The 11,328-nt window shown below is 47.5% G+C and overlaps 1 protein-coding gene across 7 annotated transcripts in view; it reads right to left on the bottom strand.

Moving 5' to 3' along the window:
* The window catches only part of COL27A1 (collagen type XXVII alpha 1 chain), a 184,895-nt gene that overhangs the window by 23,502 nt on the left and 150,065 nt on the right, over positions 1-11,328 (bottom strand). For all 7 annotated transcript variants that reach the window (XR_015278128.1, XM_023938094.2, XM_086857913.1 and 4 more), the window contains one exon: positions 10,788-10,895. Coding sequence is in view for 6 of the 7 variants with exons in the window: in XM_023938094.2 (XP_023793862.2) it covers positions 10,788-10,895 (108 nt within the window). In the remaining variant the exon portion in view is untranslated. The remainder of the gene's footprint in view (positions 1-10,787; positions 10,896-11,328) is intronic.

Genomic DNA, 11,328 nt, shown 5'->3' with positions numbered 1-11,328 from the left:
CAAAACAAGATGTGACTGAATAAAGAGACAACTGGGGCTTTTAATCAGTTGCATAGTGTTTTTCCATCAGTCTCCCTGGACTGTGCTTTAAGAGCTTGTGGAAGCACAAGCACTGGATGCTTCTGCAGATGGGAGAAAGCCCATTTTTAGCTAGATCTGTTCCTAACCCAGTGATGGCCAAGCCTTTGGTCTTCTCCAGCAGAGCAGTTTTGCACACTCAGATGTGCTCCTGGAACTGCAGTGCTGTGGCAGCTCATGAAACAAAGATTTCCATGCAGAGGTTCCATCCCCAGGCTGAGAATGGTTCTGTAGTCTGTAAAAAATGCAGGTGCCAGCACACTGATGAGACACACTCTTTGTCATTGGGCAGAGCAGGTGAACCCTGCTCATGGGGAGGTCACCAGGATCTCACAGCTAATTCAGAAGAGCCTGAAGTACAGCCTGGCTCCCTCCACCAGGATACATCTTCCATGGAAGTTTCATGACTGAAACTTGATTCTACCCTGCATTAGAAAATGCCTTTGTTTTTTGAGAAGTTTGAAGTTTAGGCTTTAAATTTTCCTATCTGAGAAACAAAAATTCCACACTGCTCCTAAAATCTGCCAGCATTCAGGTTCCTGCTTGCACTCACCATCATGGAGTACAAATAGAGGGGCTAGAGTCATCTGGGAGAGGATAAAAAACAAAAACCAAACCAGACTTTGACAGTCCTGCTCACAAAAATGAGCTCAATGAACAGTGAGACTGTGCCACATACAAACAGCTTCTCCAACTTGCTCAGGGCTCCTTCAGCTTGTCTTTTCCCTCGGTGGTGGATGTGAACACAGATATGGGCTGCAATGAACTCCTTGTACCATTTTCCCCTTATCACAGAGCAGGGATGTTATCTGCTCCAGAAGGCTCTCCTGGGTCGTCCAGCTGGGTGCAGCTCTTTCTCCATTGCTGAAGAAAGAAACATTGGCAGCATCACCAGCTCCTGTCAGTGACAGCGAGATGAGCTGTCACTCACAGGAAGCCACGGAGACCTCGTTCCAAGCCTCCCTTGCTGTTCTTGACTCTCATCCACTAGTTAAAAGCCTGGCTGGCATAAAAAAATGGGTCAAACCACGCTGGCGACACCACTGGCAGAGACGTGGCTCAGATTTTGACTCACTGAGTCATCTCCTCGGGAGGAATAAGCTCTATCAGTCAGGGATATTTCTGTGCTCTCCCAGCACGCTTTCTAGGACTTTGGCCAGCAAGCTCTGCTGGTGAGTGGGAAGCCTACCATGTGTCTGATTTTCCTGGATATGCTCTCTCCAACTGCGCAGGAATTCTGCCCAGATGAATTTAGAGGCAGTTCAACACTTGTCTGGGGTTCCCAGATATGCGATATCTCTACTTGTGATGATCCAGATGTGGTTGCTGTTGCAATCCCAGATGTTCCCAGGGCACACATGCAGGGGTTTGCACAGTTCCCAGAAATCACTGCACTGCCACACTCCACGCATTGCACAGGGAAGAAAAAGCCCAGCAACATCTTTTGTAGCCTTCAGAAATAGTCCCATTCTTTCTGTCTCCATTCTTCTGACTCATCTGTCCAGCGATGAAAAATATCAGGGCAGAAAGAAAATTCAGAACAGGAAGAAAAAAAAAAAAGATAAAAATAAAATTCAATGAGATAGTATCTTCATCCAGGCTCTCCCCAAACTTCATTGGGAATGTGTCACCTTTTGGTACCTCTTCTACTGCAGTGTGAAGTTCCTAAGGTTCCTAAGATTTCTCCTCTCTTTAGCAGAAATGGGACTGAGGGCAGAAGATGTACAAAAGCCTGCACATCAAAATAATGAAATCCAAGTTCCCTTTGCTGGACTCACATCAGCTGGGTCACTGTGCCAAGGCACTGAACACTCGATGCTTTTGTTCCTGGGTTTGTACACATTTTGTTGTATGCTTTGAGTTACTGGTTTGTTGAAAAAATATATCTTCTTTCCTAACTTCTTCTGTCAGTGGGACTATTTTTAAATGGTGATTCCTCTTTAGATTCTGCATTCTTTACTAGAGAAGCATTTCAGTACCTCCAGATGATGATGGTATTTGTGACCAGGGACAGTGGAAAGCAGCAGTTTTATTAAGTCACATGCCTTCAGATATGCCAAAATATCCAAGGAAAGCAGAAAAAAAAATATATATAGTCTTAGGTCTAGCATGTTTAAAATTTCATTGTCATCTTCAGTAAGGACACAGATTTACAAGGATTTTTTTTAAGTATAGCCTTGGATATTCCCCTAAGGGAAAGAAGAATGGTTTATTTTCCAATGCAAATTGGTTCATTTTTAAAGAAAAAGAAAAAGAGACTTCCAGCTGCTGATGGCCTCGACAGAAAAGTCAGATCTACTGCCCAGCACAACAGCAACGTTTAGTGGGAGCAAATAGATGAGCAGCTCAGCTTTAAATTCTCCAGACATCAGCAGCTGAAATCTATGTTCTGACAACAACATCCAGAAAAACAAAACAAGGAAGTTGAATGAACTGCAGAGAGATATGCCCTGAACAGAGCCAAACAACAAACAGGGCAAAAATCCTGACCCAAACTTCCCCACACCCAGTGATGCTCCTGCTGCAGGGAACGGGTCGGGGAAGTGGTAACAGAGATGTGACTCACCATCCTGCTTTGGCTCTTGGCATTCCAGAGGGCAAATATATTCCTGCCTTCCTTGCAGCACAGCACAGGAAGGAAGCTCTCGAGGGAACTGGTGGGAGAGCTTCCCCAAGCTTGCCTCAGGTTCTTCAGGGTTGCTCAGGACTGCTGTGGAGCAGCAGGATATTTTCAAACTATTTTTTTCTGGATGTCATTGAGTGAAGGTCTGAGGTCACTCCTCACTCCCAGAAAACGAGGCAGGAAGAAACAGAACCACCAGAATACAGCTACTGAGCAGAGGAAAAGAAGTTACATGGTGATAGAAAAATAAAAAGAAAAAAAGTGATAGTTTGAGGCACTGAATGAGAAAAAGGCAGGAAACCTAAAGCAGCAATAAAGGTAGGAAGCATGAACCATAGGATGACCATGCCCATATTGTCCAGGCCCAGCCAGTGAGCTCATTTAAAGGGAAATGAAAAAGCCCCATATAATTTCCTACTGCTCAGCAATGTCTCCATATGAGAACCTCTACTTAATAAACTTTGATCGAGAGAAGCCTCCCCCCATGGAGGACAGTTCACAAGCACTCAGGAAATTAGTGGGATTATTTAGGCCGGGCATTTGAAGACATAAATGTTTTGGATTTATAAGAAACACATTTCATAATCACTCTGCCTAGCAGTAGTCTGGAAGGGGAGGAGACAGGGCAGCAGCTCCTGAATGAGTATGGGGAAAGAAGAAAGACTCAACTGTTCTCGAGAAGAAAGACCTGATTGTGCTGTGAGGTTCAGAGGGTTTCACTGGGAGCACTGGGAAGTAATGGGCTCTTGGCCTGCTTGTGGAAACCCGAGTGGGGAGTGCAGGTAGAGCTGGCTGGCTGAGCTCAAAGAAGCAGCAAATTGGGGAAATCCTATAAAAAGGTCTTGGATGGCAAGACTACAGCCAGAGTCGCTGTGACTTTCCTTTCAGATGAGCTCCTCAGCTTAAAATGGGGATCCAACCCAAAATTGTGTATCCTGAACTCTCTGCTTAAGAGCAAACTCCTATCTGCATGCAGCTGTTGCTCTGAAACTTGCTGCTTTCAGTTTTGAGGAGGAGGAGGTCTATTTAACTTGATTTTTCTAAGCAGTCACAGTGTAAGGCAGCAGAGTCATGTACAGAGCAGTGCTGTGTGCTGTGAGCTGCTCTGGGTCAGTCTGATAGCTCTGAACTGCCACTAATTAGCTATTTCTGGGAAAATCCTCTTTATCCCCACTCTCTGACTCTACTTCCTCATCTTTAAGAGCACAGGAGACAAAGGTGCCACTGAAATGCTTGATAGATGAGTGGGAAGTGTAGGAAAAGTGCAAGGCCTCAGCCCCACTGAGCTGTGAAAATTTTATACACAATGCAACCTAAATGCCCCCAGAAATTAGTATCAGAATTTGACAATGGCAAAGAAAAGAATAAAGAGTACCTGGGCAGCACAAGTCTGACTGACACTCCCACAAACACTAAGGGTTAATATCTTCCTTTTGAAGGACACAGATGCCCTGGGGCTGAGGAAGAGGAGGGGAATGAAATCCTCTCTTGCAATAAGGAGGGGAATCTTGGAGCAACTGCCCAAAAAGTGTGTCTCCTTCGTCTGAGTCAGGAAAGAAACCGTGCCAAGTCAATGGGATTTATTTCAAATTCTGGCTCATTTTGACTCCTATTAACTCTAAACGAAGACCAGCTGGGATCAGCCTGCCTCCCCCAGCAGCAGAGCCTGTGAGGGCCAAACGGCCCCTCAGCTGCAGGGGAGCAGCCTCAGCTGCTGCAAGCAGCAGTTCCCTTGGGATTGGGAAAGCTCTGTGACTCCCTGTAGGATGCACAGGACTCACAGGCAATGCTGGCCTGCTCCAAAGGTTTCAATGGATTTGGTGGACTGAGTCACAGAGAGCAGAATAGCAAAAAAAAAGGGGGGAAATCCCACACAATAATATCACCCAAACAACAAAATCCAGCATGTACCTCTCCACTAAGTGGGGTGCTCAGAAAAGACTGACCCTGGGGCCACCAGCATGGGTTATCAAAGCAGGAGAAGCTGATTGCAGCTATGGGCAGAGGTGCCCAGGCATGATCAGGGAGACCCAGGCCTGCAGCTCCACAGAGAGGTATCACCCTGACTCCTGGTCTCATACTCTTCAAAGCAGAGGTTTTCAGCATATTTGACTGCACTTCTGAGCAACTTCATTCACCTTTGGTTTTTGAGGCAGGACAAATACCTGCTTAAGGCTTTCCTGGGTGTTGATCTGCATGAGTAATGATACTCCAGGGCTGTAACTCTAGTGCAAACGCCTTCAGCTCTGGAGACTGGGCTCCAGTACAGGAGCTGGCCCCACTGATACAGCAGCTACTGGAAAGGACAGGTTGTAGGGCAGGGGGATGGCCTGTTGTGATCCCCTGGACCCCCTCTGCCACCGACTGAACTCCTGCATGACCCTGGGCAAGCCACTTCACTATCTTGTGCATCTACACCTAACACATTATTCAAGGGCAGGATTTGGAGTAACACCACTCATTTGCTAAGGTTAAGGGTGTGAGGATCTTGCTGATACCACTGACACACTGCCCTGCCCTGCACACCAAGCCTGGTGCTCTCCATTCCTTCCTCTGCTCAGCCAGAGGCTGACCCCACACCCTCTAGCTGGGGGAGTTTAACAAATTTCTTTCAAGTAATTACTCCACAGACAGACCATGGTCCAAGGCACAAAAAACAGCTTTTCCAGGAAGCAACAGCTCAGTACATTATCAAAAAAACCCCATAAATTTCTGCATGGAGAGCAGAGATTAAAACCAGTAGTGACTCCAGGATTGTCCTTTGGCAACCTCAGTGTTTTCAGGGAGCTGAATGCCATGGATGTGGTGCTGTCAGCTGTGGCTCATGTGCATGCAGTGAATGGCTGGATTCAGCGACAGCAGAGCGAGGCACTTTGTTACAGAAAACCTTTGAATCATGTTTTCAGTGGCAGGAAACAGAAAGGAACAAAGAGCAAAAACCACTCTGGGACAAATTCTGCTGTAAGTGATGTTTGGACAACTTTGTATAAGAGCAATGTGTCGGATGAGAAGTTCCTGCGCTGCTCTGGCACTGCAGAGCCCAGACAGCAGCCCCATCTCAGCATGGCATTGCTGGAGCAGCTCTGCTAGCTCAGAGCAGAAGGTCCATCCTGGCCAGAAAGCCCTACCACCACTTCAGGATTGGAGCCTGTAGATCAGAGAGGGACAAAAATGTGATGGGAAGGATCCTCAGGACACCATCCAGAGCTGTGTGTGGGGTTGCTGCTGCTCTGGGGAGTTACCACAGCACCAGAGCCAAGAGCCACGAGTTCACTCCATGCTCTGTACTGGGCTGGAGTGTGGCTTGATCCTGTGAGTTTCCTCAAAAAACCTTCTCAGCTATCCAGCCCAGCCCAGCTCTGTCACCCTACCCTCCTCCTGAAGAGCAAATGAAAGGACTTTGGATCTTGTTGCACCAGAGCAAAAGGATTTACAGCCCTTCCAGCTCTTCTGGGCTGACGGTGCACATCTGCATGCCATAGCAGGGCCGGGAAATGCAGCAAGATCTTCTCTGATGTAATTGTTTATGGCAATTTAGACCATTGGAGTGTCTGGCTGAAAGCTTTCTAAGTCCTGACATGGCTCGAATGACACTGCAGATAGGATTTCAGGTTAAAATTGAAGTGGAAAGAACTTGACTCCCAGTTTTGCTGAACAATGAGGGAATTTCTCGTTTCAGAGCATGTTGTGTTTCAGTACTTCCAGGCTCTCAAATTGCTTTCCTGGAACTGTAAACCCCTTGCTATCAGATGTCTGCCATGTATGGCAACCAGCACACTGTAGAAACCACAGTGCAGAGCCACAGAGTGCAGCTGGAAACCCATCTCTTCCCTCCACCAACTGGCCTGGGCCTTCCTCAGCCACCCCTGGATCTGTCATCCTTCCAGGGAACGGCTGAAATGTCCCATTTTCTGTCACTGCAGAGGAGAAGCAGCAGAGGGAAGCACTTGTTGCTCTCAGGGCCCACTTGCCTGTGCCCAGGTTGTTGGTGGCACACCAGTGACTTCAGCCTCTGGCTTCCACCATCCTCTGATGCAATGAGCAGCTCTGATGGGCAGTCAGGTCCTTTGTGAATGCAGGTTACTCTCCAGGGATGTCCTCTGGGTGTTTCAGGCTCTGTGGCACTATTCCCTCACAGCCTTACAGATGAGCAGATAAAGGATCTTTTTATTTTGGCAAACCACACCATGACACCTGCTAATGGATGCCTTGCCAGAGTTCACCAGGCTGTTGTACTTTCCAGTGTTCCCACACACTGAGGAGAATATCCTTGTTCTGCCTTGCCCATACAAAAAGTCTGGATTTCCAGCCAGTCTCTGAATGCAGATGCCCAAACAGTCCCTGGTGCTCTGCAAGGGGAAGGGATTTTCAGCCTTTTGCTGTTCAAACCAGAGGGAAAATGGCCATGCTCAGAGGAGAGTCCAGGTCAAGTGAAGGCAATACATTTGTGTTAGAAGACAGAAACCTCTGGGAGGAGATAATATGTGGGTGAGCAGCTCAGGAAAGGTGCACAGCTCTGGAAATTCCAGCTGGATCTTGCACTGATGCTTTGATTTCTCTCTCATGGCCAGGGGGACAACTGGCCCATCCCTCCACTGAGCAGGAACTGGGGCTGAATGGAGCAGTGTGAACTTGGACAAAGTGACCAAAAGATAGAGGATACTCATTTATCTCAGCTCCAGCTGCCTCGAGCCCTGCCAGCCACAGCTGTGAAGCTCATGGACCATCTCAGCTGCCAGGTTTGTTTGCAGAAATCCACTGGCGTTGAAACACGTACAAACTACCCCTGGAGACTTGACTGGGGCCTCCCTGCTGCTTTCTGTTTGAGATTCAAAACCACAGTGGAAACTGGTTTTCAGATATGTTAATGTTGGAAATGGCTGAGCCAAGTTAAAGCTAAAGATCTCTGAAAAAACGTTTCCTGTGCACAGAGGGAAGTTTGGTTGTGCTCAGGCAGGCATGTGCTATCAGCATCAGGAAGATGCTCTGGAAAATGAAGCCCTGCTCAGGAAAGCCAGATGTGCCTCTGCTGACTCCATTGGTCACCAGGCGAGTGTCTCTCTTCTGCAGGACCCAAAAGGGTGGCACAGACCCTCTGTGCTTCCTCCAGCTTTCAAAGTTGCTCTGGGGTACATCCCTTCATCTGCCGTCTCCAGGGAGCTCCAGGACTGCAGATCCTCTGTTCTCCTGCCATCCTTCATGCTGGCCTGTTGCCATGTTAGGTGTGAGCTGGTCGTGCCAAATTCCCCAGCTCCTGTACCTGCTCTGCCAGCACCAGCCTCTGCTCCAGGCCAGGATATACAAAACGGGCTGAAAATGTACCAGCAATGAAGTCAGATCATTTCAGAGCAATCTGGCACCTCATTTCCTACATCTGTCACAAGGACACTTGATAGTGAAGTGTCACATTCCTGTAGACATAAGCAAAATAAAGATTAAGACTAAACATTTCCTTGGCACTAAGGACAAACCTTCAAGACGTGGTGTGGCTGCAGAACCTTGTGATGAGAAAGGGTTTTCCAGATGTTGTTGCTGTCCATGGAGGGCATGTCCCTGTGGGTCCCCCTTCTGGAGTAACACAGGGACAAGCCAAGGTTTAGGAGAACTTTGTTTGTGTCCACAATTGCAGATGGGCATCAGCTTCCTCAAACTAACACCAACCTCTTCCAGAAGCAGAAGATGAGCTTCACACCCCCAAATAGAGCTCAGTTTGTTGGCACAGATAACTGCACAGATCCCTGTGTGTGCATCTCCCCTGCGAAGGGCACAGAAGCATCAACATCTTCCCTGTCCCCTTTGTAGCTGAGCAGGATTTCCCAACAAATACTGGAGCTGAGGAAAAGCCCAGGAAAACATCAGTGGATCCACGCAGGAATGTGGTGAAGCACAGATGCAAGCACTTGGGGGTGTGAGGAGAGGCCAAATGGAGGTGCAATAGCTAAAGATGAGGTCCTTAAAACCATCTAAACTGATTATTGGACAGCAGAACACTGTCACATCAGAAGTATTAAAACCATTCACAACAGGCTGGTGTGGAATCCCTCAGTATCTGCAGCACCCAAACCCAACATGCTCCCTCTCCCTGCAATCCAAGCGCCTCCAACACCTTCCCCAAAGAATTTCCATGCCACCACACAAATCCTGGACAGGAGTTTGTCACCTTGACATCTGCCCTTGGGTGAACAACCTTCACGACTTCCCCATGACAAGACTTTTTTTGTTATCTTAGTCCAGTAGCCTTAAAGACTTCTGTCTTTAACAGAACCGTGCAGTTTGTGGTGGGCTGTGCCTGTGGTGGCTTTTGCAGCACTCCAGAGGGTGGCTTGGCTGGATATTCCAGCTTCTAACCTTCAGCTGGAAATGAAGGGCTTGCAGTTATCTCTAGCAGTTTGTACCTCTGAGCTGAAAACCTTGACAGAAATCTAAGGAAGATCCCACTGTTATGTGTACTTTCCACTGGAATGTAGAATGTAATTCTCAGTAATGGGAGAAGGAAAATGCTTCTGTCAGAGGACTTCCATATTTAAATGACCTCAGTGAGCACAGGAACAGCAGCCTGTGTATTAGGTAACAGTGTCTGGCAGGGGAGGTAGCACTATCTGGAGCCTATGCAGGTCTGAAAGTCTGCCTGAGTTTAAGCATAAGGAAATACAAAGAAGTATATTAGAATAGTAAATGGAAATATAGCACTCTGCAGTAAAAAAAAAACCAAACAACAACAACAAAAAAAAAACCAACTGAAAGGGAGTGATTATGAGCAGGAATCTTGGCTCTATTGACTCTTTTTTTTTTTTTTAAATAAAACAGAAAACAGCATCATGTTCCCAGGGACATGCTGGCAAACAGCAGGGACAGAGTCTGAGAGAATCTGTATTTTATACTTTATAACTTAATATGGCTTTTGCATGATTTTAGTATTTTTATTGGTTCTTAAAACATACACAATATAAACACATGAACCAGCCAGAAGTACAGCACATGGAGGGCGACTGTCCAGCTGTGCCAGCCTGCAGCTGGGAAGGAGCTGGGGTGTTGGGGACCACCCTTGCCTGTGGTATGATCCCAGTCCTGAAAGGGCTCCCTGTTGGGTGCACGGCCTGTGGCCAAGGGTGGCCTTATTTGGGGCAGGACTACAGGCTTATTCTGCACATTTATGGTGCTGCACTACAGTATGAAGCCAATGTTTCCACTTTCTAGTCGAGTCAGTGCTCTAATCCCAACCTCAGCCCAAAAATAACATAAATCCAACTCTTTTGCTGCTTCCATCCCCTCACACCCTTTTCCCTGCCCTCCTTTTAGCCAGCCACAACACCACCAAAAGGAAAATCAGTGTTTCACCATGGAGCGTCCACCCAGAGCTCGGCGGTACCTGCTGGCCCTGCTGCTTCCCACCTTCCATAACTCTGATCCAAGACAGCAATCACAATGAATAAACCATGTCATCAACCTGATAAACTCCACATTTCAAGCAGGAAGGCCTGACTTGCAGAGCAGCCCACTGGGGCAGAGCTTTCTTCCACCTGACACCACCCTCCTTCCTCTCATCTCAGGGCCAGAATCAACCTTTTTCTTTCTACAGCACCAAGATCAGACCTCCACGTGAACCAGACATGCCCAGGATATTCACTGAGGATTCAGGAGTCATATCCTGCTGATTTCTTCTAGTTGTTTTCTATATTTTATGGGGAAATCTGAGAAGGGAAGACCTGAAGCAAGCAAGTAACCATCAGAGAAGGCACAAGGTGGCCAATTCCAAGCTCCAGGCCCAAGCCAGCCGTGGCAACCAGGGAAAAACCAGCTCCTCTCTGGGCCTCCCCCTCTGACACTGTGTGGGCTCCATCTTACAGGTGTGTGGGAGGGAGGCACCCTTTCTCAAAGCCTGTGGCAGATCACATTCACACTCTCAATTCTCTAGCTGACAGACCAAAACATCTCCTGGACACAGATTTTCATGAAAACAACACACTTTACCGTAGTTTTTACAAGTTATGTCTCAGGTGACCTCCTGCCCTAAAGCAGTGTCCTGGTTCACAAAGTCATCCCTACAGGAACCCAGGGGTCACCAAGGGCTGGTTCACAGACTCACTCGGACACCTGGGATGCCGGGATATCCAGGAGGTCCTTCTTTTCCCTTCAGTCCTTCACTGCCTTTTTCTCCTTTCTCTCCTTCTGGGCCTTGCTCTCCTTTGTCTCCCTGTGGAAGAGAGGAGGGTGGGAGGTTTTCATACCCACACAACACATGGGTCACAGTGCAAAGCTCTTGCAAGGGAAAACACCACCACATAATTAATATTTCAGGAGTCTGAGAGGAAGAGAGCCTGCAAGCAAAAGGATGAATGAGGATGAGTCATAAATACGCTTGACATTTAAAAAAAGGAGCAAACCCAGGTTTCTTTTCCTTAAAATCTCTTGGCTGAAGGAGAAATAACTCCCCCATTTCACAGAGTAACCTGAACCCCTTTGCTTCTCCTGAAATAAGGCCTGAACCTCCCACGTGAATGAGGCAGGCAGACAAGATTTGAAAGTCTCCCTTGCGTCATCCAGAAGCTCTGAGTTTGGGATGCTGAAAAACTTTTAATAGGATGGGTTTGTCTGGAGCAGCTGCTGGCTCCTGCTGCCAAACAGAA

Source organism: Cyanistes caeruleus, chromosome 20, assembly GCF_971803275.1.
Source record: "Cyanistes caeruleus chromosome 20, bCyaCae1.hap1.1, whole genome shotgun sequence".
Classification (NCBI taxonomy): domain Eukaryota; kingdom Metazoa; phylum Chordata; class Aves; order Passeriformes; family Paridae; genus Cyanistes; species Cyanistes caeruleus.
This window is presented reverse-complemented; position numbering and strand designations above follow the sequence as displayed.